The 25,663-nt window shown below is 43.9% G+C and overlaps 3 protein-coding genes across 8 annotated transcripts; all 3 read right to left on the bottom strand.

Annotated features, from left to right (window-relative positions):
• Nucleotides 1-676: 676 nt before the first annotated feature.
• LOC135522992 (sperm acrosome membrane-associated protein 4-like) lies at nt 677-1,896 on the bottom strand (the record flags this gene model as incomplete). The annotated part of the gene is made up of 2 exons (XM_064949728.1): nt 677-1,568; nt 1,737-1,896. Coding segments are annotated over 2 exons (381 nt in total), but the record flags the coding sequence as incomplete, so codon positions are not given.
• On the bottom strand, nt 1,789-10,835 carry LOC135521728 (uncharacterized). 2 transcript variants are annotated; one of them, XR_010452602.1, is made up of 3 exons: nt 10,629-10,835; nt 5,850-9,481; nt 1,789-1,877 (listed from the first exon to the last, which is right to left on the bottom strand). XR_010452602.1 is itself a non-coding variant. In XM_064947413.1 (2 exons), the coding sequence occupies exon 2, from the start codon at nt 9,466-9,468 to the stop codon at nt 8,638-8,640; it is 831 nt and encodes a 276-aa protein (XP_064803485.1). In that variant the 5' UTR covers nt 9,469-9,481; nt 10,629-10,835; the 3' UTR covers nt 3,500-8,637. The 2 variants fall into 2 exon arrangements, 1 of the variants encoding a protein (XP_064803485.1); XM_064947413.1 differs by lacking the exon at nt 1,789-1,877 and having other exon boundaries at nt 3,500-9,481.
• A 730-nt stretch (nt 10,836-11,565) lies between these two features.
• On the bottom strand, nt 11,566-25,402 carry LOC135521726 (lethal(3)malignant brain tumor-like protein 4). 5 transcript variants are annotated; one of them, XM_064947411.1, is made up of 22 exons: nt 25,138-25,181; nt 23,896-23,965; nt 20,702-20,837; nt 20,444-20,621; nt 19,990-20,257; nt 19,734-19,860; nt 19,583-19,634; nt 19,288-19,382; nt 19,092-19,196; nt 18,827-18,962; nt 18,437-18,528; nt 18,083-18,311; nt 17,911-17,996; nt 17,584-17,694; nt 17,396-17,513; nt 16,991-17,090; nt 16,653-16,850; nt 16,421-16,531; nt 14,747-14,811; nt 14,469-14,632; nt 14,219-14,281; nt 11,566-14,026 (listed from the first exon to the last, which is right to left on the bottom strand). In XM_064947411.1, exons 3-22 carry the CDS (start codon nt 20,810-20,812, stop codon nt 13,898-13,900), a joined length of 2,538 nt encoding a protein of 845 aa, XP_064803483.1. In that variant the 5' UTR covers nt 20,813-20,837; nt 23,896-23,965; nt 25,138-25,181; the 3' UTR covers nt 11,566-13,897. The 5 variants fall into 5 exon arrangements, 4 of the variants coding, with proteins under 4 accessions (XP_064803483.1, XP_064803482.1, XP_064803481.1 ...); XM_064947410.1 differs by having other exon boundaries at nt 20,702-20,832; XM_064947409.1 differs by lacking the exon at nt 23,896-23,965 and having other exon boundaries at nt 25,138-25,402.
• Nucleotides 25,403-25,663: the final 261 nt, after the last annotated feature.

Genomic DNA, 25,663 nt, shown 5'->3' with positions numbered 1-25,663 from the left:
GTCTAACAGCGACACTACTGTTGTCTGTCTAACAGCGACACTACTGTTGTCTGTCTAACAGCGACACTACTGTTGTCTGTCTAACAGCGACACTACTGTTGTCTGTCTAACAGCGACACTACTGTTGTCTGTCTAACAGCGACACTACTGTTGTCTGTCTAACAGCGACACTACTGTTGTCTGTCTAACAGCGACACTACTGTTGTCTGTCTAACAGCGACACTACTGTTGTCTGTCTAACAGCGACACTACTGTTGTCTGTCTAACAGCGACACTACTGTTGTCTGTCTAACAGCGACACTACTGTTGTCTGTCTAACAGCGACACTACTGTTGTCTGTCTAACAGCGACACTACTGTTGTCTGTCTAACAGCGACACTACTGTTGTCTGTCTAACAGCGACACTACTGTTGTCTGTCTAACAGCGACACTACTGTTGTCTGTCTAACAGCGACACTACGGTTGTCTGTCTAACAGCGACACTACTGTTGTCTGTCTAACAGCGACACTACTGTTGTCTGTCTAACAGCGACACTACTGTTGTCTGTCTAACAGCGACACTACGGTTGTCTGTCTAACAGCGACACTACTGTTGTCTGTCTAACAGCGACACTACTGTTGTCTGTCTAACAGCGACACTACTGTTGTCTGTCTAACAGCAACACTACTGTTGTCTGTCTAACAGCAACGCTACTGTTGTCTGTCTAACAGCAACACTACTGTTGTCTGTCTAACAGCAACACTACTGTATACCAGTATGACCTCAGCTTCACTGACTGTAGGAGGAAGTTGCCCCAAGATGCTGATGGGTTTAGAGAGGTTAAGATGATCCTAGATCTGTGCCTATGGGTCTAAGAGATTGATGCATACTACTTTAGGATTTACCATAACACTAAAGTCAATGGGAGATACTGTAGTATTCTCTATGGAAATATTTAGGTTTGCAGGAGAACATAAAAGTAATTTTGACGTGTTTAAAATATCCCAACCAAGATTGAGGACAATGTAAATTTGTATTATGTTATTCAGTTACAATTCAGAATGTTCAATAAATATGATTGGATTTTTTTCTGTCTCCTTTTCTAGTTTATGCCAACAACAGAATGAGAAAATTACATTTATTCAAAATTGAATTCCATAAAACCATCTAACCAATTTTTCCCAAGCCCAGAGACAGCTTCTAAGGGTTGAACATGAGACTTTTGCCTCAATCTGGCACATCCACATATGTTAATTAGACATATGTTAATTACTGTCCATATTCCTTGACAAATAAACACAGAATATTAACAGAATTAAGAAAATTGAATAAATGTATGCTGCTGGGGACTTTATGATGCATGGTGGTTATAGTAGTCTGTTGAAGGTGAGGATCATGGTTATTGTAGTCAGTGACAGGGAGAGGAGTGTGTTGAGGGGTAGTGTGTGTCCGGTGTTGCAGAAGTGTGTGTCGCAGCAGTGCCTGGTCATCATGTAGATGGTTGTGTTGGAGAAGAGCTCCACATTGGTCACCAGCTCACACTCCTTCGCCTTGACACAGCCCAGCAACTTAACTTCCAACACATCACCTACAGAAACACACACACAGTTAACACACAGACACTGTCAACACACTAATATGCTCTGCTTCACACTTCTCTGCCAAAAATCCACAAAACCCAGCAGCGTAATGTCCCACACACAGCCCTCACTCACACACACAGCACCCGCCGGCCATGTCTTTCCATGTGACCCACCTGCCTTCCCTCGGCCAGTGTAGCACTTCTCCCCGATATTGCAGTTGGTTTTGGTGGTGTAGCAGGCATCCCAGAAGCCCAGGTCACAGCGGAAACACTGCAGAGGCCCCTCCTCCCGTTGCTCCTCCTGATCATCCTCATCTGGGACCACAGGGTAATATCATGTACAGTACACTCTCACACAGGGACATAATCGCTAGAAGTCATGAGTGTTTTATTGATAGAATTGATCATTTAAAGTCAAAGGCTGCTCCTGACGGAGACAACATTACATGCATGAAAAAAGATTGAAGGTTTATTTTTATTGTGACCCTCTTTGGCAAATAATATGAAAGGTGGGCAAGATCGCATAGTCACACACTGTGTACGACTATCTTATTCTCAGTGGTGTAACATACTTGAAGTAAAAATACCTGAAAGTACTACTTCAGTAGTTTTTGGGGGTATCTGTACTTTACTATTTATGACAACTTTTACTTCACTACATTCCTAAAGAAAATGATGTAATTTTTACTCCGTACATTTTCCCTGACACCCAAATAAATGTAGGGCAGGAAAATGGTCTAATTCACAAACTTATCAAGAGAACATCCCTGGTCATCCCAAGTGACTCTGATCTGGTAAACACGTTTCATTTGTAAATGATGTCTGAGTGTTGGAGTGTGCCCCTGGCTATCCGTAAATTAAAAAAATAAGAAAAGGGTGCCGTCTTTGTTTAATATAAGGAATTTGAAATTATTTATACTTTTACTTTTGATACTTAAGTATATTGAAAACCAAATACTTTTAGACTTTTAATCAAGTATTTTACTGGGTAACTTTCACTTTTAATTGAGTCATTTTATATTAAGGTATCTTTACTTTTACTCAAGTATGACAATTGGGTACTTTTTCCACCACTGCTTATTCTGAGTTTTCTGAAGCTTATTCTTGAGGCACACACACAATCAATTATCTAATCAAAATGACACTGCACAAGGGGCCCTGCCAGTGTCTGTAGTATTTTCCTATCATGAAAACATTATTTCCTTGCCAGAAACCTTACTTTTTGGTTAACCTTGGTGAGAGATTAAGGCCATACTCTCACCTGATGGGTCACTATCTTACTCACATCCAAGGTAGCTCACGGCATCTTTGGCGGTACCCACTGTGTCTATAGTAGACTACAGAAGACTGCGTCCATAGTAGACTACAGAAGACTGCGTCCATAGTAGACTACAGAAGACTGCGTCCATAGTAGACTACAGAAGACTGCGTCCATAGTAGACTACAGAAGACTGCGTCCATAGTAGACTACAGAAGACTGCGTCCATAGTAGACTACAGAAGACTGCGTCCATAGTAGACTACAGAAGACTGCGTCCATAGTAGACTACAGAAGAATGCGTCTATAGTAGACTACAGAGGAATGCGTCTATAGTAGACTACAGAGGAATGCGTCCATAGTAGACTACAGAAGAATGCGTCTATAGTAGACTACAGAAGAATGCGTCTATAGAGCGCCAAGATGTTACAGTAAGAGGGGAAACTAAAGTAGTTTAGTCAGGTAACGTTCTTAGGTAGCTGTGTCTTGTGTTCATCTGCCAGCAGCATACCACAATGCATCCCTCTACTGAAAAGCATTAATGGTGGATGAGGTAAGTTTGTAAAGCACTTTGAGCACCTACAGTAGGTGGAAATTAGGTTTAGGTGGTAAGTCTAACCCTATGTACAAATTCGGGTTAGACTTACTGCTTATAGCTAGTCCAGCTATACTGTTGCTCCATTACCACCTGGCATGGCCATCCACCTCTGGTGGGAGCAGCTCCTAGTGCTAATCCAAACCCTGAGTTTCAGTGATGTTCCTAATCTCTGGTCATCAGCCCCTCTCATCCTGTTAGCTCGTTAGCCCCTGCCAGCTCAGGTGAACACTAATTGGCTAGAGGGTTGTGTGTGCACAAACTCACCAACTAGAACTAGGAAGTATTTCATCCAGTGTTTGCTATATCACTGGGTTGGAACAAAGACCTGCATGCACACACCAGGACTACACTGGACCTAATGATTACTATATGGATTACAATAGCTACCTAAAACTAATTCCAGTAAATCCCAAACCAGAGGAGGCTGGTGGGAGGAGCTATTGGAGGACGGGCTCATTGTGATGTCTGGAATGGAATCAATGGATTGGTATCAAACATATGAAAACCATGTTTTACTCTGTTCCATTCATTCCATTCCTCCTATAGCTCATCCCACCAGCCTCCTCTGTCCCAAACATAGAGTCACCCAACTCAACCTCAACTTAACTCTCTTCCAGTAATTATCTTCTCTTCCAGTAATCATCCCAAACATAGAGTCACCCAACCCAACCTTTTTTCAGTAAAAAAAGCGCAACTACCTTAAGGAGAGCGACTGCAGGACTGGTGGAGGTGTTTAAAGACATAAAAAGCCCATCCTCTTCAATCAGAACAATCCCAGTATTTGTATAAAACTGATACTGACATATTTGTATGACAGAATATAATTATTTTCGTAGTGAATATGTTCATGGAGGCTCTGTGTAGCTACAATGTCATGTTTATGTTCTTATTGACGTTATGTATGCTTTATGAACACACATTTAAATATATATATATATATATATATCTTATGTGCTGTAGCAGTTTGGAGTTTTTTATTTTATGTATTTAACAAGGCAAGTCAGTTAAGAAAAAAATTCTTATTACAATGACCCTGGTCTGTAGTTGGTGTAAAACAACATCAGGAAATATATATAATATAATTCTATGATTATAATATTTAAATTTTATGTCCCCCCACATTCTGTGTGAAAATCTTCACATCCCATACCTAAAGTATAGCCTACCTAAATACTACGACCCAGATCAGAGAAAGACCAATTCATCTCGATTTACCTGCAGAAGCTGTTAACATCGCCAAGGCAAAAACACAGAGCATCAATCCCCTCATTTCAGAAATAAATCCTTCAAACTATCCAGAGAAGGGTCAGTTGAGACCACAAAACGAGGAGTGTCCCTGAGGAAGTCAATGAGCTCCATTGTGACAGTAGGAGCAGGCACCCCTATAGCTAGAACTGGATTAAGACGCATTATACCTGCCTATTCTCACAGACCAATCACTGTTGTTGTCAGAGGCAGCACTGCGCAGTGGGCCAGGCATCCGGAGCAGAGAGGTAAAGACCGAGGCTCTCTATAAGCTGTCTAAATATATATATACAGTATATAGGTAGCTCTGATCCGGAGCATGTTATTGCAGTAGTGGAAAAAGTACCCAATTGTCATACTTGAGTAAAAGTAAAGATACTGTAATACAAAATGACGTGAGTAAAAGTCACCCAGTAAAATATTACTTGAGTCTCAAAAGTAAATGTAATTGCTCAATTATACTTAAATATCAAAAGTATAAATAATTTCATATTCCTTATAATAAGCAAACCAGATGGCATAATTTTCTTGTTTTTTTTAATAGTCAGGTCACACTACTAAATAGTAAAGTAAAGTATAGATACCCCCCAAAATGACTTCATTAGTACTTTAAAGTATTTTTACTTAAGTACTTAACTGTGTTATTGTATAGCTAAGACATTTAGTTAACCAATCAGCTCAGACACAGATCTGTCTGTAACTAGTCCGGGCTACTTTGACTGGTTACTATTCACTAGCTCATGAAAATATCTGCACTTCCCCCCATAATAAACTAACACCGTAGCATCATCAGAGAATGTTTTTTGAGAAACAGCTGTTGGATTCTTAGAAATGCTTCTTATGTGGGATCTAAATACTTATTCGATTTCACCTTTATTTTGACAGGGAGTCATGCTGAGACCAGGGTTTATTTTACAGATGAGCCGTGTAATTACAAAAATACACTACGAAAAGCAAAAAAATATTAATTTAAAGTTACAAAGGAAAGAACAGGTGGAGAGGATGAGGTTATCTCACAGGGCCGCTGGAAAAAGCCTGTTACACTTCATTATTTCATGAACATGTTTAAACACCTCAAAGGGAATAATGAGATGTCCTAAATCAACAATGAGGGTTAGATGACTAATGGACATCTGTACTTGACTGAATGATGTACCACATGAAGGGGGGTGCTATTGAAATCCTACTTTATGTGAAGGTGTTGTTGCTGTGGGTCCCAGGTGTTGTTGCTGTGGGTCACAGATGTCCCAGGTGTTGTTGCTGTGGGTCACAGATGTCCCAGGTGTTGTTGCTGTGGGTCACAGATGTCCCAGGTGTTGTTGCTGTGGGTCACAGATGTCCCAGGTGCTGTTGCTGTGGGTCACAGATGTCCCAGGTGCTGTTGCTGTGGGTCACAGATGTCCCAGGTGCTGTTGCTGTGGGTCACAGATGTCCCAGGTGCTGTTGCTGTGGGTCACAGATGTCCCAGGTGCTGTTGCTGTGGGTCACAGATGTCCCAGGTGCTGTTGCTGTGGGTCACAGGTGTCCCAGGTGTTGTTGCTGTGGGTCACAGGTGTCCCAGGTGTTGTTTCTGTGGGTCACAGGTGTCCCAGGTGTTGTTGCTGTGGGTCACAGGTGTCCCAGGTGTTGTTGCTGTGGGTCACAGGTGTCCCAGGTGTTGTTGCTGTGGGTCACAGGTGTCCCAGGTGTTGTTGCTGTGGGTCACAGGTGTCCCATGTGTTGTTGCTGTGGGTCACAGGTGTCCCAGGTGTTGTTGCTGTGGGTCACAGGTGTCCCAGGTGTTGTTGCTGTGGGTCACAGGTGTCCCAGGTGTTGTTGCTGTGGGTCACAGGTGTCCCAGGTGTTGTTGCTGTGGGTCACAGGTGTCCCAGGTGTTGTTTCTGTGGGTCACAGGTGTCCCAGGTGTTGTTGCTGTGGGTCACAGGTGTCCCAGGTGTTGTTGCTGTGGGTCACAGGTGTCCCAGGTGTTGTTGCTGTGGGTCACAGGTGTCCCAGGTGTTGTTGCTGTGGGTCACAGGTGTCCCATGTGTTGTTGCTGTGGGTCACAGGTGTCCCAGGTGTTGTTGCTGTGGGTCACAGGTGTCCCAGGTGTTGTTGCTGTGGGTCACAGGTGTCCCAGGTGTTGTTGCGGTGCCAAGTTGAAACGCTAACTTGAGATCCTGACTATCTACTGATCAATGGGATATTTGCACAAAGTTGTGATTTGCATGTTAGGATTGATGTTAGGATTCAGCCCTCTGTCTCTGGTCCTGTAACCCCAGTAGGGTCTCCCTCCTCGGTAAAACACACGTGTCTGACTCAGCGAGGAGTTAAGCAGCTTAGAGACAGTGCTCCCAGTCCCACAGTACTGATCCTGCATAAACTCTAATAAAATGTATGACTGACATTAGAGGGAGACTAAAACAACTGTCCTGTTTGTGGGATTGCGTAACACAGAGACAGACTGAGACAGTTAAACAAACGAGGCAACAGCAAGAGTAGAAATACAATGCACAGGTTATCTCCGTGTGGGACAGAGAGGGTGTGTGCTTGTGCTTGTGTGTGTTATGGGAAGCCATAGGTGGAGCATTGTGAGAGTAAGTGTTAGGGTCAGGCAGGGATTACATGTGAATTTAATCTGATGTTCAGGATTACAGTCCGGCAATCAAACACTGACTGACCACATAATTCAGCTGCTGCATTAAACTCACAAAAACACACACTTCCCAGTATTAGCATAGTCAGAAGCGAGAAACCAAGTACTGATCTTATCCCTGGTAGTGTCACTGGTGGTGAACTGGGGTTAATGGTTCAAAAGCAGTACGAGGTGTGTGATGTTTAGCATGTGTGAAAGCATGCATGCGGTTGTGTGTGTGTGTTTGTTGTGCCTGTGTTGTGTAGATGTGTCTGGCCGTGCAGGGCAAGGCAGTCTTGGCGTTCCTCACTAATCTCAATGGCATTATCCCAGCATGTGTCTGAACAACAGAGGAAATACTCTGCAGTCCTGAAATACCAATAAAAACCCTTGGTCGGTTCCACAGTGTAATTGGAGGCTGGAGGAGAACACTCAGGACAATTAAAATCCCCCCCTCCCTCTCCCCCTTCATCTCTCCCTCCTCCTCCCCCCTTTTACTGCATCTGCATCTGTGGGCTCCATTCAATTAAATCCAGTCTAACATCCTTATGGTTTTGTGTACGTTAAAGACCAAAGGTTTGCTGCATACACGCTGCAAAGATATACTTCATATATGCACTGCAAACAGACTGAGATTTGGTAGAGTTGTCAGCTAACGTGAATTCAACAAAACAAATTCACAATGACATTGGATTTAGGTTAAAATTTGGGTGGGAAAAGGACGCAATTGCCTTACGTTGATGACTTTCTGCAAATGTTTTGTTGAAATGAAGTGGAACAACGTGGATTCAACCAGTTACTTGCCCGTGGGTAGTAACATCTAACTCAAGTAAAGAGTAAGCATGTAGACAGCCAACAGCCAACTATGAGAAGGCATTAACTTTGTTTTCATTGCTATGATTTCCGTCCATCTCTTGAGCCAAGTTTGGGTGTGTGTAAACAGAAACCCTATAGGAGAACAGCCATGACAAACAGAGTCACTAATATTAGATAAAACTTTGAGTTACAGTTAAAACGACATCATGAATCAAAGTTCTCGAAAGCAGCCTGTTCCATAGTGGAATGTCTGGCCGTATTTAGTGTGTGTACATGCATCATTCAGGATGGCACCACAGTCACTGTCTGCAGTGGAATCCTCCCCTAAACCCAAATACAGTCAAACACCCCTGAGAGAGACTTTACTACACAGCTGACGTCACCTAGCCCTGTCTCCCCCTGGCCCTGCCCGTCCTAGAGGGGTAGAGAGAGATGCCCAACACACTCCACTGCATCTACAGCCTATAGAAACCACAGAGAGAGATGGAGAAATATGTGGTGCATTTATTTAGAAAAGCGTGTACAGATGTGAGTACAGTAGTATCTCAGAGTTGGAGAATAGAGTGGATAGGGGAGCCTGTCTGAACATTATAGTTGATCTCACTGGAGTTACAGGAGTCAGAGTACACAGAGGAGGGAGCTGGGGAGGGACAGGAGGAGGGGGGGTCCTGGTGGTGCAGGACTCTGGTCAGCAGGGTCGACCCCCCTTTACCCCCCACCTCTCTGACTCTCTCTTCACGCCCCTGTCCCTCCCCTGGTAGCAGTGAGCTCAGCGCCCCCACAGAGAGAACGTTCAACTCTAACCCCTCCTGTCTAGGCACTCTGGGAGGCAGGGGGGGCGGGCACTCCTCAGGGAGAGGGGAGTGTCTGTCTGAGCGCTCTCTCTGGTTCCCCTGTTCCACATCCTCATAATCACGGTTCTCCCGGCGCCATTCCCTTGTTTTCTTGTGTTTGCGTTTCCCCTGCTCCTCGGGGTTCTCAAGGTTCTCACGCTCTCGGTTCTCACGGTCCCGGTTCTCATACAGCAAGGTTCCAGCACAGATGAAGATGAACAGGCCGATGCCCATCACGACAGGGCCGAGCAGTTTCATTCGCTCGCTGTGGGAGCTGCCTCGCCCACCCACAGGGTTAGGGGTGGAGCTAGCATACCCGGCCACGGCCACAAACATTCCCACCATCACCACGACAACGCCCGCTAGTAGCCACGCCCCAGGAGGGGAGCGGAGGCGGAGTCTGACTTCGAGCTCATCCTTCTGTTGCTGTGGGAAGCAGAGTGGGCAGGGCCATGTGGTTTGTGGGCAGGTTGTTTTAGGTGAGTGGGAGGAGTCTTGGGTGCAGACGGCGTTGACCGCTCCACAGGACCCAGCTGCTGTCATCCTCTACCACAGACTGGATAGACAGAGGACAAGTACAGGAGAGAGAGAGAGAGAGAGAGAGAGAGAGAGAGAGAGAGGGGACAGGAGAGAAAGCAAGGACAAAGACAGGATGGGACAGGAGAGAGGATGAGGACAGGTGGAAGAGGGAGGACAAGGACAGGGGAGAGAGGACGATGACAGGAGAAAAAGGGAGGACGGGGACAGGAGAGGGAGGAAGGGAGAGAGGATGAGGACAGGACAGAGAGGATAAGGACAGGACAGAGAGAAGATGAGGACAGGACAGAGAGAAGATGAGGACAGGACAGAGAGAGAGGTAAGGGGGAAGAGAAAGGGTTTAAATCAGAGGAAGAGAAAAAGACAGGGGGAAAAGGGTGGGGTGGAGTGAGAGGGATTTTTGAGAGTTGACTTTGTAAACAACAGGAAGTGACAGAGGTGATAAGAACCCCAGGAGTTAATGAGATGCAGTATGGGAGTCTCTCGCGCCCCCTTTTAAACTCCACGCTAGATTACCCTGTACACAAGTCCGTTCTCTGTAGCCGTCACATTTAAACTCCAACTAAATATTCCACAATAGCCTATGTAAATAATAAAACAAAGCACTGTCAAGACAGACATATCAATGGCGTCCAATTCTGACCTAAATTGATAATATATGGTCCTAGTGGTAACTCTCAATTGACCAAGTCCCAGATGTAGCTTCTATTATATTTCACATAAAGTAATTGTCTGATTTGGGGCATTGCTTGAACATAACATGCAATCATTCCGTCACTTAAACAAAGAACATGAATGCAAAAAAAAGAGACATTTAAAGATTACAAAAAGTTCTGAAATTGTAGATTTTACATAACATTATATAAATGATGGCAATAACATCGGTCAAAAACGTGAATCGAAGGGTTGAACTTGTGCAACATTGTAGCAGACCCTCGACAACTTTTCTCGAGAGAGCGGAGTTGCGTTGTCCGATTCCGGATGCAATGGAACGGTAATCTGTTCATTTATGGTTATCTGTCGCTAAAGCCTTTTTGACATTGGGGATGTCTGAATAATGTTTTAAAAAGTAAGTCAAAGTAGGACCAAATACAAACTAAAATTAACACTTGCTTTTCATGTGCTGCGCTCAGATTTTTGAGAACGTTCCGATAATGGTTACTTGCCTCGATTTGGCTGTTGCTCGGTTGTGGACATTTCCGTGTCGCTCCTGCTGCTGACATATCTGGAACTATTTTCTCAACATGATGCCCATTATTTATTTTGTCCCTACATTAATATGGTCAGCGTTGACTCTTCAGCTCCCTCTTTAAAATGTTTCACCCCTCAACCAGGCTGCTTAACATCTGTCCAGCCTTGGTTTAAAGCGGCGAGTAGGCTACTACGGCGCATGCGAGATCTTGGTCCTCATAAATTCCCGATGAGTAAATATGCCTAAATGTTTCAGTTGCCTTTTGACTTGACTCTATACTATGCGCACACTTTTCTTTTTGGAATTGTTCGATGTTTCAGAAGCAGTAAGACAGAGCATTACGCTCTGTGTGTGTTTTTTTGGTTTTAATATCCCAACTAGGGTCATTTTGCTGGACCCCACAAGGAAAATTCTACTTTAGGTTTAGGGTTTACAGTTAGAATTAGGGATTAGGTCTAGGGGGTTAAGGTTAGGTTAATTAGATTTTTGAATATGAATCAATTGCTTGGTCCCCACAAGGATAGTTAAACAAGACTGTGTGTGTCTGTTAGCAAAATAAGCTGTGTCTGGTTGTGAGGGGTCGTGGGAATCGTTGGCTGGTTTGGGCCAGTCCCCAGGGATCCTAGCAGTTATTATTAGTTAGAACAGCAGCATACCGGGGGGATGAAGGGAGGAGAAGAGGGATTGATAAATAGATTGGTGTGGGCCGGGATGGAGAAAAGCTTATGACATAACCAGGTGTGTCCGTGGACAGGACAGGTGTGGTGTCAGTTCCTGTGAATCTGAGACATGATACAGACACACCACTGACACAAGGTAATGATGACCACAGATCAGTTTGGTTAACAGATCAGAAGAGTGGATAACCAAGCCCTAAGGCAGTATGCACATTAGAAGAATATACAACCCCAGAGACTGCATTTCATTTATTCTATTCCACTCACACACTCCAGCAAACACAAGCCATCATGCACCTACACCACTCACACCATCTCACAAGTCAACAGCACTTATCAATGCCCCTTAAATTAAAATACAGAAATCCCAGTTTTGAATATAAACTATATTGTTGATAAACACATTTAAGCTCATTGCAACACACTTCCAAAGTATCGCACAGAGGAGATTGACAAAAAAAAGTTTACAAAATTTCACTAAAGCTTTAAAAGATGAATTCCTCAGTTCAATGGAAAGAAAAATACATTTTTAATTTCTTGGAAAAGATTGGTATTGATTTGCATAAGCTTCCAAATAACCACTTCCTATAGGGATGCAGGGTGTCACAACCCCAGAGCTATAATACACTATTTACACGGTGTACACAAAGATCAATGAAACAGGAAGCAATATTCATTCAGAACAAATTGATGAATTTTGTCTTTCTTTCTTTACGTTCCAATTTCATTAGTGTTTTACCATTAGCTCTAAGGCAGGTACATAGAAAAACATTTCTCTTCAGTTGAATTAGTCCTGAAGTCCAGCTTTCCTTAAAGTTCCAATGCTATAACATTCACCCTTTTAAATAAACATCTGATAGGCGCGCACGCACACACACACACAAACCAATCCTCTCCCTCCACCCAAGCCTTGAGACGTGCCAACCTCTTCCTGCCCCGGACATGTAGAGGAATGTATCCATCTGACAGAGAGGTAAACTACATGGTGAGTTTCTTTCACAACAATAAATAAGAACTCAACAAGTATTCCAGTAAAAACATGTATGGACTAATCTGGTTCCATCTGCTCAGGGCTCAGCACCATTTCCTCAAACATTTAAAATAAAAGCAGATTTTTTAAAAATTATAATATTTAAGGTGGACGCAGCGATATGACGTAGATGCTGAAAGTAAACAGCATTGTTGATCAATTCCCACACAACAACTTCTCCGCTGTTTTGATTCCCGGTAGCCAGGCCAGGGAACAGTGTGAAGCGAACCCATCCACATCTGAGGGGAGGACGGCTCATAGTAATGTCTGGAATGGAGGGAATGCAATGCTATCAAACACATGGAAACCAATACCATTCCATTGATTCCGTTCCAGCCGTTACTATGAGCCCGTTTTCCCCAATTAAAGGGCCACCAGCCTCCTGTTCCGCAGACACTGAGGTCCTGCATCTCACTCATCTCAATATCTGTGGAGCTGCTCATGGCAACGTCATTTCACTGAGTCTACCTTAAAATTGAATTCAATATCAATACTTTAAAGATGAATGAACTTTAAAAGGTGCCCACTGCTCATTTCTTACTCACTCAGAAAAACATTTAGGTTAATGGGGCAATCTGCAATTGCTACATACATTTTTTGATATATACCCATTGATTCTCGAAGAATATCTTATAAATGCCTCATGAGCTTAGTTCAACTGTCGTACACCATCAGAACCCCAAAACACCAAATATAAGCTTGTTCATCTTCAATGTTGGTAAACAAAGTAAATGTAAACAAACACTGTATAGCCTCAAAACATTATTTTGATGGTCAGTCCTTGTATACATAGTTCTGTCTGTGAATTTGAGAGCGGTAACATTTCTCCAGCCCCATCCATCCCTCAGCTTTTGGCCAAAACAGTGGTGGGGTTCCTGCTTTGTTATTGTTTCAACTCCAGATTACCCCTTTAAATTATAATTGTTGCTATGTTAAAGTATAAAACACTTTCTTGGGTTGTCTGTGATGTCTGTCTGACAGGTAAGATCTCAATTGCATAATCCTCGCGTCCTCTCTCCTCTGGCTCTCTCATCTAATGGGTTTTGAGGAGACGAGGAGAGGACACGAGGAGTATGCAATTAAGATCTTCCAACAGACACCACATGTACATCCTCTCTGAATCCTCTCTACTCCTTTACACTGACACCAAGTACATCCTCTCTACTCCTCTACACTGACACCAGGTACATCCTCTCTACTGACACCAGGTACATCCTCTCTACTCCTCTACACTGACACCAGGTACATCCTCTCTACTCCTCTACACTGACACCAGGTACATCCTCTCTACTCCTCTACACTGACACCAGGTACATCCTCTCTACTCCTCTACACTGATGTGGAAGAACAGGATAGCTGAAAGCAGATTCCTGGTGGCCATCCATTACGTTGCTCTGACCTATCCTACGTGCTCAGATCAGTGCAGATGAAGACCAAAGACAATAAGGTGAGGAGGCAAAGAAAGAGATTAAACTTCTCTAGACTATTCAGATACAGCGGTCGGGTGTGGGAGGAAATGAAGCGTGAGGGGGCGTCTCACTCCTCATCAGCGTTCTTCAGCATGAGTATGGCGTTGTATATCTTGAGGGCAGGGCCTAGTTTGATTGACAGGATCTTGACTATGTCTGCTTGGGTGAGAAGCAGGAAGGCCTCTCCATCCATTTGCTGGAGCGATACACAGAGACACAAAATAAGCTTCAACACAGAACGTGTGTGTGAGTGTTTGAATGTCAATGGCAGAATTGAATTTGACTTGGTTGAATTGTCATAGGATACACCAACCAGGAGCAGCAGATGAGAGGAGTGTGTGTGTCTCTTACGATTCACAAAGTTGGGTTTTTAAATGGCAGCTCTTACCTCTGTCCTGAAGGTGGCAGCATGCTCTTTGCAGCCCGGGAGCCCTTTGACAAAACTGGCCACCTGACCCACAGGGAAACAAACATTAACACACACACACACACGATTAAAATGCAATAGGATACACAAAGCTATTGTATTGGGTATATGTGTAATGTATGTGTTTTGCACAATATGTGGGTTTGTACAGTATGCGTAGAGCGCCTGTACATGTTTGTATTGCCTATGTGTTTATGTGTGCATGTCTGACCTCGTCGGCGGTCCAGGTTGCAACTCTCTTAGCTGTGAGGCCCAGGACCTCAGGGAGCAGCTGGCAGTGTTTGTCCCAGCACAGAGCCACCCTGTGAGGGGGAGAGGAGGAGCCACCCGGGGAGAACACTGACTCATGGAGCGCCTGCTGGAGAGACAGGGAGTCTGGGGAAGAGGGAGGAGAAATTCGCTGTAAATATCATCAATAGACATGCACAGACAATATATAATCCACACAGCGTTACACTCATTCTCTATTTCTGAGAGCAGAACCTCTACCTTTCCCATCTCCACTCTCCTGCTTGACGACGTGCAGCTTCAGATACTTTGGGACTGGAGCAGACCTGTTGAAAGACAACATACAGCGCCTTCAGAAAGTATTCACACACCACAAATCTTTCCACATTTTGTTGTGTTACAGGCCGAATTTAAAATTAATTAATTAGAGCTGTGTTTTGTCACTGGCCGACACACAATACCCCATAATGTCAAAGTGGAATTGTTTAAAAACATGTATTTTTATTACTAATTAAAAATGAAAAGCTGAAATGGCTTGAGTCAATAAGTTCAGAAGTAAAAATGTGCTTAACAAGTCACATAATAAGTTGTATGGACTCACTCTGAGGGCAATAATAGTGTTTAACATCTCTGTACCCCACAAATACAGATAATTGTAAGGTCCCTCAATCGAGCAGTGAATTTCAAACACAGATTCAACCACAAATCCAGGGAGGTTTTCCAATGCCTCGCAAAGAAGATCACCTATGGGTAGATGGGTAAAAAATACATTAAAAAAACAAGACATTGAATATTCCTTTGAGCATCTAAATTACACTTTGGATGGTGTATCAATACACCCAGTCACTACAAAGATACAGCCGTTCTTTCTAACTCAGTTGCTGGAGAGGAAGGAAACTGCTCAGGGATTTCACCATGAGGCCAATGGTGACTTTAAAACAGTTACAGAGTTTAATGGCTGTGGTAGAAGGATGGATCAACAACATTGTAGTTACTCCACAATACTAACCATACTTAGAGTAAAGGAAGGAAGCCTTTACAGAATATAAAATATTCCAAAACATGCATTCTGTTTGCAACAAGGCACTAAAGTAGTACTGCAAAAAATGTGACAAAGCAATTAACTTTATGTCCTGAATACAACATGTTATGTTTGTTGGCAAATACAATACAATACATTATGGAGTACCACTCTCCATATTTCAAGCATAGTTGCATCATGTCAAAGGTATGCTTTCAATCATTAAGGACTCGGGAGTTTTTCAGGTTAAAAATTAAACCTAATGGAGATAAGCACAGGTAAAATCCAAGAGGAAACCCTGGTTCAGACACTGGGAGATGAATTCACCTTTCAGCAGGACAATAATCTAAAACAACAAAGCCAAATCGACACTGAAGTTGCTTACCAAGAAGACCGTGAATGTTCCTGAGGCCGAGTTACAGATTTTACTTAAATCTACTTGAAAATCTATGGCAAGACCTGAAAATGGTTGTCTAGTAATTATCAACAAACAATTCGACAGAGCTTTAAGACTTTTGCAAAGAATAATGGGAAAGTGTGGAAGGTGTGGAAAGCTCTTATAGAGACTTACCCAGAAAGACTCACAGCTGTAATCGCTGCCAAAGGTGCTTCTACAAAGTATTGACTCAGGTGTGAATACTCATGTAAATGAGACATTTCTGTGTTAATTGGCAAAAAATTGGCTAACATTTCTAACATGTTTTCACTTTGTCATTAGATGTGCAGATGGGTGGGAAAAAAAAATCTATGTAATCCATTTTGAATTCAGGCTGTAACACAATCAAATGTGGAATAAGTCAAGGGGTGTGAATACTTTGTGAAGGCATTGTACTCTCTTAGTAAACCAACAACAAACACTCTGCTCCATCATGCATTCTAGAGTTTGGTAGGAGAGAGTGGAGTCTGTGTGCTACCTCTTGGCCTTGGCTCCGTCGTTGATGGGCTCAGTGGAGCCCCCTGGTGGCTCACTCTGACTGCTGCACCTGGATCGTTCACCCTCGTCAACCGTCGGCCCCCTAGTTACACTACCATAGAAACAACTGTTACCATGGAAACAAGTCCACAACTCCAGACTTTATTTGCAGTCAGATAAACAAAGTCATGGAAGCTCTTCCGAACCCCTTCTGTTACATGTTCCACACATACCTGGTCTGAGGGGAGTCGTCTGCAGGCTCGGGCTGCTCCGGTGTGGTGGGGCTGTTTGTCTGGGTGTGTGGAGGAGGGTCTGGGCGTCGCCCACGGTGATGAGGCCCACCCAGGGTCATAGGTCGTTCTCCACTCAGACGGTCTGGTACCTGGCCCTCCCTGTTCAGGTTCATCTCCGAGTACGGACAGCTCACCCCCCTACACACACACACACAAGTTCAGAACAGGAACACACATCACCTTGCTCACAGATTACAGCACACAGATCACAAGTCATTGTATGACGTGTTCTGATAACAAAACCTTTTTGACAGTTAGTGTGTGTGTTTGTTACTGACGTGTAGTGGGTTCCGTAGCGCGGTCCACGGATGTGACCAACCCCATTGCATCCTGGGGTAGGACAGCCTTGCCCTGGGAGGACCAGCATATCAGTGGAGCCTGAAACACACCGCAGAGTTAATACTACACACAGACACACATACACAGAGACAAATACTCCAGAGAGTGACCTGACCCCACACACTTAAACAAAGCGACAGAAACACACCACCACCATATAGTGTTTATGTCCCCACAAACCAACAACTCCAGCAGCTGTGAAGAACCAGAATCATTTGAGCTACATGTATTTTCTCTGCATGCACCTTTTTGCCAATCTTACACTTTGGGACTGATTGGGAAATGTTTATGGATTTTAGCAAAGTTATAATCATGTACATTTTTTGGAAGTGTGTGCGTCTCACCATTGGAGGGGTGTTGTAGGGGATGACTAGTCTTCTGACACCAGCCCACAGGGTGCAGGTCTGGGCAGTCAGCATCCACCCAGTAGTCGTACTCCTCACTCCAGCCATCGAAATGGATCTGAGAAAGACAGAGAGTTACACACACACTACTCCACAATAATCATTCTGCACTCTCACACACAGCATACCCTCAGTCGGTGGTCTTCCACCTCTGCGATGGTTGCTACGCGGATGAGCATGGGATTCCTCTTATCGACAGCTTCCAGCTTCATTCCAGCCTGGAACCCATGGCACGGACGCTACAGGACACATTAAAGAGTTAACAGGTGATACAGATGGATTAATATACATGTTTTGTAATGGGTGTAGCTGACATAAATAAAGACTGTCAGTGGACCCAGAACAGAGCCCTGGGGAACTTCATGTGAAATTCCCCCAGGCCTCCCAATCAACACCAACAATGTAATTTGCATGTGTCATATGTTTTGAGTGTCAATTCTATGTGAGTGTCTTACCAGTTTGAAGGCACGTGCAGGGGCTGCCTGTGTGCCAGTCTCCTCCATGTATTTATCCCAGGAAAAACTCCTCGGGTGCTTATACTCTGAGAGGAGAAACCACAACACACACCCTTATACAATGTTTCATGTATCCAAATAAAGCGTTGAAATATGTTTGTGTGTGTCTCACCAGCAGGGGTGGTGAGGGTCAGCTCAGCCTCCTCACAGTAGCCTACAGGGTGGATGTAGGGACTGCTGGCATCACACCAGTAGTCATAGGTGTCGTCCCAGTTGTCAAAGTGTATGAGGAGTCTGTTGTCAACAGCAGCCGCGATGGACGCTACGCAGATCAGATATGGGTTCTTCTTATCCACCGCCTCTAGCTTCATACCCGCACGGAACCCTGACGGAGTCACCGACTACACACACACATGCACCCACATAGTTCATATACAAACTTGGTTGAATGGGCCGAAGGTCACCAACTAATTCACAACACAAACACACTATTAATGGATCCACACAGGCTGTCAGGTAGGCTCACCGTGTTGAGGCTCTTGAAGAGGTGTTTGGGGGCCAGCTGACCTCTGCAGTTCTTCACATACATGTTCCAGTTGAACTCCCCATCCTTACAACCTACACACAAAAGGTTGAAGGTTATAGTTTTGTCTATCTACACACACAACATTGTACAGTCGGTAGAATATGCATGTGTGTCGGGTGTGTGTGTATGTGTGTCTGGTGTGTGTCGGGTGTGTGTGTGCATGGGTGTCGGGTGTGTGTGTATGTGTGTCTGGTGTGTTTGTATCTGTGTCTGGGGTGTGTGTGTATGTGTGTCAGGTGTGAGTCGGGTGTGTGTGTGTGCATGGGTGTCGGGTGTGTGTGTATGCGTGTCGGATGTGTTTGTATCTGTGTCTGGGGTGTGTGTGTGGACCTTTCGGCAGTAGCAGCTTGTGTCCCATCTTCTCACACCAGCCTGCCGGCTTTACATCCCAGGTGTCAGCATTTACCCAGAAGTCATAGCACTCTGGATACCCGTCGAAATGAAGCCTTACCCTATAACCCTGGATCTGAGACAGACAGAGAGAGAAAGAGACAGAGAGGAAGGAACGCAAAGAAATGAGGGAAAGCGAAGGGTTAGTTGTTAGAAAGCAGACATTCCTCCTATATCTTATTGGTCTGACCTGTTAGACACGTACCTCAGCAACACTGAGCACACAGAACAGAGAGGGGTGACAGGGGTCCAGTCCTTCTAACTTCATCCCCACTTTGAAGGCATTCCTGCTCTGAGGGAACGACTGGTGCTGCGAGGCACACACACATAACACTCTTTCACATGTCTGTACAGCTGTGTGTGTGTATCAGAGAGAGTATGATAAAGTGTGCGTGCCTCACCTCCTTGAACAGTTTAAGGGGGGCAGCTATAGCCTTCTCCTCCTCCATGTAGGAGGGCCAGCTCCAGGATCGCTTCTTATTGGGTTGGGTTGTCACTGGGGGTGGGACAACAAAACAGCCACATCAGCCAATCAGTGACATGAAAACCAGCAGGATTGCAGGACTCATGACCCCTGGACTACCTGATTGGACAAACTTTCCAGCCCCTGTCATTCCCAACAAATCCATCCCTCCATCTATCCATCCTCTCATCTATCCATCCTCTCCCTCCCCTCAGTGTAATAATAGGACATACCTAGCTTTGCCAGCTTAGCAGCTCTCCTCCCTTTGACAGCCTTGGACTTGTCCTGAAGAGAGAGATAGTCACTAATCGGCAGGTGAGCTGCCACACACAGAACATTACAATGCTTTTCAGGACCAGCGTTGGCCACATCTTCTATCATCACCTCTTCCTCCTCCTGGTTGTCTTCGTCTTCATCACCAGAGTCCATGTAGATCTTCCTCTTCTTCCTCACTCGTTTCCCCAGTCCCCCCTCCCCCCCATCTCTCTCCCTCCGCTCTCCGGGTGATGACCTAAACACATACGGAACAGAGGTCATTCTAGGAACTATGCTCATGTGATGACTGTTTTGGGTCTTAACTGTTACTGCTATCAATATGCTTTCTAAAATACAGTACAGTAAGAACAGCTAACATGTTTACCTGCCACTGGAGGGCTGGACACAAATAGAGCTGCAGTATTTGCCCTGGAGGAAACTCTCCAGTGGACCGGAGCCCCCACACGACCTACAGCTAGCCATCGCAGTCCTGGGGCCCGCCTCCGCCCTGGGGCCCGCCTCCGCCCTGGGGCCCGCCTCCGCCCTGGGGCCCGCCTCCGCCCTGGGGCCCGCCTCCGCCCTGGGGCCCGCCTCCACTCTCGGCTCCTCCACAGTGGGACCCTCCTCTAGAGACAGAAGCACAGGGCCTTGAGCTGGGGGAAAGAGCAGAATAATATTGAAGCTTTGTAATTCTATGCCCCCATCTGCAGAGCACCCAGTATGTAGTACGCTAATATACACAGTGCTGACATATATCAGAGCTATGAGTCTAAATTCGACACACTTATTATAAACAGTCAAAATGTTATAACTCCTTCATAACCATATGTTTACTTTACCCTTGGGTGCAAGTGGCTGGACTTCCTTGGCTGCCGAGGAGGCTGCACTGCTCTCTGATTGGGCCTCTGGTGGAGGGGTGGGGCTTTTCGACTGGGCAGGGTTCTGGGGGGTTGGCCCTGCCTCTTTGACCTCTGGCTCTGTCACGATCTCCAAAGTTCCAAACTCTGTCATACGGAACTGAGAGATACCAGTCAGTCACACACCTGTCTGTAGTACCTGTCTGTAGTATCCACACACACAGACACACAAACACAAACCTTGATGTCGCTGCCGGGCAGTGTGGCGATGCCGTCCTGCCAATCCAGAGCACCCATCATGTCAAACTCTGCCCCCTGGGAGGGGCCATCGCTGGGTGGGGTGTCAGTCATCTCTCCCTGCTCTCCTCCTCCTGCACTGACATCAATCAATCCATCAGTCAATACAACAGGTAGACCTTACAGTGAAATGCTTACTTACAAGCCCTTAACAACAATGCAGTTTAAAAAACAAATAATATACCTACAAATAATTCATTTAAAAAATATAAGAGCATAATTAAAAGAGCAGCAGCCAAATAACAACAGCGAGGCGATATACAGGGGTATATAACCAACTTTGCTGCGATTCTAAAGCGATAGGGGATACAAAAGTGATATGAGACCTCTCTCTAACCAATTAATTGTACACATATGTTTTCAGCTTGTGAGTGTGTGATATAGAAAAGTTTATTTCGACATCTATGAAGAAAAACGTTTATACACAATAGCAGGTATGTTGACACTGCCATGTTGATCTTATTTATTTTACCTTTATTTAAATAGGCAAGTCAGTTAAGAACAAATTCTTATTTTCAATTATGGCCAAGGAACAGTGGGTTAACTGCCTGTTCAGGGGCAGAACGACAGATTTGTACCTTGTCAGCTAGGGGATTTGAACCTGCAACCTTTCGGTTACTAGTCCAACACTCTGACCACTAGGCTACCCTGCTTTCTGTTGGAAAACCATTACTTGGGCCGGGAAGATACCAGTATCGCGATTCTCGTTAAGATCATGGCAAGGAAACAAATTTCTTTAAGAAGCCCTATAGGTAGAAATAAACTGTATTATGTTGTCATCCAGAATCACATTGATTTGTTTCCAAGCTATAGACACAATATTTTACATACAGCAGGATATTAAAGGACCAAAGTGTTTTGTCTGCCTCGGGTTTGAATTGTTGCGGTGTAAAAAACATTGCTATACACAGCTAACCATTACAGTGTCCAACATTTGGTTGTTGCAAATGCACCTCGCCTGACTTCACTCGTTAACACAAAATTTTGTTAGCCTTACTACTTGAACACACCCAATCAATCAATAACCAGACAGGTGTCACATCCAAATGACCTCGTAACCTTGCACATCGACTCAATACTGGTACCTGTGTATATAGCTAAGTTGTCCGGACCTCTGTATATCTCTATGGGGGTGCCACACGGTTCAATTCCCGGGCCGACTCTCTTCTCTGTATACATCAATGATGTCGCTCTTGCTGCTGGTGATTCTCTAATCCACCTCTATGCAGACGACAGCATTCTATATACTTCTGGCCCTTCTTTGGACACTGTGTTAACTAACCTCCAGACGAGCTTCAATGCCATACAATTCTCCTTCCATGGCCTCCAACTGTTCTTAAACACAAATAAAACTAAATGCATGCTATTCAACCGATCATTGCCCACACCTGCCCGCCCATCCAGCATCACTACTCTGCCCATCCAGCATCACTACTCTGGACGGCTCTGACTTAGAATACGTGGATAACTACAAATACCTAGGTGTCTGGCTAGACTGTAAACTCTCCTTCCAGACTCACATTAAGCATCTCCAATCAAAAATTAAATCCAGAATTGGCTTCCTATTTCGCAACATAGCTTCCTTCACTCATGCTGCCAAACATACCCTCGTAAAACTGACCATCCTACCGATCCTTGACTTCGGCGATGTCATCTATAAAATAGCCTCCAACACTCTACTCAGCAAACTGGATGTAGTCTATCACAGTGCCATCCGTTTTGTCACCAAAGCCCCATATACTACCCACCACTGCGACCTGTACGCTCTCGTTGGCTGGCCCTCGCTTCATACTCGTCGCCAAACCCACTGGCTACAGGTTATCTACAAGTCTCTGCTAGGTAAAGTCCCACCCTATCTCAGCTCGCTGGTCACCATAGCAGCACCCACTCGTAGCACACGCTCCAGCAGGTATATCTCATTGGTCACCCCCAAAGCCAATTCCTCCTTTGGTCGCCTTTCCTTCCAGTTCTCTGCTGCCACTGACTGGAACGAACTGCAAACATCACTGAAGCTGGAGATTCCCATCTCCCTCACTAGCTTTAAGAACCATCTGTCAGAGCAGCTCACAGATCATTGCACCTGTTCATAGCCCATCTGTATACAGCCCATCTATCTACCTCATTCCCATACTGTATTTATTTATTTTGCTCCTTTTGCACCACAGTATCTCTACTTGCACATCCATCTTTTGCACATCTACCATTCCAGTGTTTAATTGCCATATTGTCATTACTTCACCACCATGGCCTATTTATTGCCTTAACTCCCTTATTTGCACTCACTGTATATAGACTTTGTTTTCTTTTTTTCCTACTGTATTATTGACTGTATGTTTTGTTCATTCCATGTGTAACTCTGTGTTGTTGTATGTGTCGAACTGCTATGCTTTATCTTGGCCAGGTTACAGTTTCAATTGGGAACTTGTTCTCAACTAGCCTACCTGGTTAAATAAAGGTGAAATAAAAAAAGTAATCCTTACTCATTGGGGATTTATTCCTTGTGTTCTCATTTTTTCTATTACTTTTCTATTTTTTCTCTCTGTATTGTTGGAAAGGGCCCATCAGTAAGCATTTCACTGTTAAGTCTACACCTGTTGTTTAGGATGCATGAGACAAATAACATTTGATTTTAATTAAGACAGCATGCCCATTTCAGCAGTGGATGGGGAAACACTGCCAAATGACATCTGTCTGTCTCTCATGTTAAGACAAGATGTGTGGGTGTTTGTTCATGCAAGGATATGGGCTAGAATAGGTCTGTCTGTATGTTCTCAAAGTAAAACTGAAATTGTATCCATTTAACAGATCTTTCTCAAATGTCTATGTGTTGTTTTCAATATATATATATATATATATATATATATTTTTTTTTTAAATGAATGTAGTGTGTATATATATATATATATAAGATATGTCTGTATCTTTGTAACATTTTTCCACCATGTACTTTAGGGACCACAATGGGAATAACTCACTGACTTTATTTAGCAATCCTTGTTAAGTTTTTTTAAATGAATGTAGTGTGTGTATGTCTTTTTTAATTTTTATTAGCTAATAAAAACAAATCAATCAATCAAATGACATTATCAACAAACAAAAAAATATCCCTGGCACAAAAAGTACAGGGAGGTGGGTACCTGCAAGAAGTCAACCAGCGCGTGCAAGTCGGGTACTAAAGAACCGCATCCCATCGCCGCTAGAGGGCGACTGTTGAGGAATACATGCATGCACTTATATGAAGCAAAACAAGTAAATATTTTACTTTTTAAAGCTAAATAGCACAAAATAAACGCACAAGCACTGCTGCATGGATTGGCCCAGAACACAAATATTGACAAACACCGTGAGAGACGTGTCAAATACAAGTTAAAAGAACAAGTTCAGCTTTTCCTTGTTTTAACAGTATCTTATTAAATCGGCTGTTTGCATTGACGCGGACAACAGAGGTGGTAGAATAATCAATGATTTTAAAGAAAACAATGTGTTCTGCATAGAAAGGTCAAATTTACGTGATTTTTAATCAAACCAAGATCACGATATAACGTTTTCGCCTCGACGCTGCATCAACACTATATTTTGGTCAGAAATAATATTTTTTGACTGAAATATACGGATGGGAAGTAAACAATCAAGTGTGCTGTTCAACAGCTGTCAGTTTACGTTCCCAAGTTTAAACCTCGAATTTATTCGACCATAAATAAAGTGTACGTGCGCCCATGATTAGCATTCGTCTTATACAAAATGGCGGAGCAAAGGAAGAGGCCACCAACACGTTAAAACTATGTAAATGACTCAAGTTATTTATTGAAACACAGAATGCAGGGCCGTGTCTGTCAAATAAAACCACATATATACCCTGCAATTTCATAGGTTAGTGTTTTCCCTCATCATGGCCGTTTCCTTTACTTTCCCCTTGTCTCGGAATGTCAGCCAGCTAGCTGCCAGCTAGCTTGCTAACTGCTTCTGGCTAGCAAAGCGTCACTACGGTTCAATTCAAACTGGTAGCTAGACTGCTAGGAACTGAGACTAGCATTTTGGCTTGGTGTAGCGAAGTAAGGACAACCAGTAATAAATAAGTTTCCATGTCTTGAACGTTAGAAAATGCTTAGGAACGGACTTCCACATTAGTTGGTATAAATAAGTAAATAACCGCCCCTACACTGCCTTATTTGTTCAAGGCTAAAATATAGAATTGCTTGCTTTTAATTTCTTCAATAGAAACTTGACTCTCCGATTTATCTTTACGGTTTTAAATCACAGTACAAATAATAAGAACCGGTGCAAATTATAAAACGAACGATGCTTTATCGATTACTATTGTTATTTGCAACATTTAATGTATAACGGCGATTATATTGTTTGAAAATTATGGAACTCACCTCGTTTCTGTTTTAACTCTTATTTTGAGCTGGATAGTGTATGCAATGCGCATGCGTTCAATGAACGCTGCCTGACAACTTTGGATCTCGGTAAACTTGAGCACACAACTATCGATGGTCAATAGATACAGCAAGACGGACGCTTAGAGTGTACATATAGTTGATTAAATATTGTATTCATGCCTTGGGACTTGTCTTTCTCCTTCGTGTATTTTCAGAATCTCAGAGAGCATCAAATCGGAGCGCAGGGGCGTGCAGAGTCTGTTTGGCGTGGCGCGCGATTTCCATTGTGGTCATGTCGCTGTATGCTGTCAATAACTCTTTACGTCACCACCAGTCAATATTGTCTCCATATGTTAAAAGATGACAGTAGATTAATCATAAACCCAACTTCTAGCTGTTTTATTTGTTTGGCCACACTTCCAACCAGTAATTCGGCAAAAAAAGTAAGAACAGTCAAGTCCAGACGTCAAATAGGTCTACAGTAGTTAGACCGTAGTATTGATTACAACAAGGCCTATAGGCT

The sequence above is a fragment of the Oncorhynchus masou genome, chromosome 30 (genome assembly GCF_036934945.1).
Source record: "Oncorhynchus masou masou isolate Uvic2021 chromosome 30, UVic_Omas_1.1, whole genome shotgun sequence".
In the NCBI taxonomy this organism is placed as follows: Eukaryota; Metazoa; Chordata; class Actinopteri; order Salmoniformes; family Salmonidae; genus Oncorhynchus; species Oncorhynchus masou.
This window is presented reverse-complemented; position numbering and strand designations above follow the sequence as displayed.

What these genes read in the sequence shown, in the direction of transcription:
- LOC135521728 (XM_064947413.1), bottom strand. Translation starts at nt 9,468, where the DNA reads ATGACAGCAGCTGGGTCCTGTGGAGCGGTCAACGCCGTCTGCACCCAA.
- LOC135521726 (XM_064947409.1), bottom strand. Translation starts at nt 25,190, where the DNA reads ATGCGCATTGCATACACTATCCAGCTCAAAATAAGAGTTAAAACAGAA. An exon ending in TGCCCGGCAGCGACATCAAG is followed by an intron (nt 20,622 to 20,701) that starts GTTTGTGTTTGT and finishes GGTATCTCTCAG; the next exon opens with TTCCGTATGACAGAGTTTGG. An exon ending in CAACCTGGACCGCCGACGAG is followed by an intron (nt 14,282 to 14,468) that starts GTCAGACATGCA and finishes CCTGTGGGTCAG; the next exon opens with GTGGCCAGTTTTGTCAAAGG.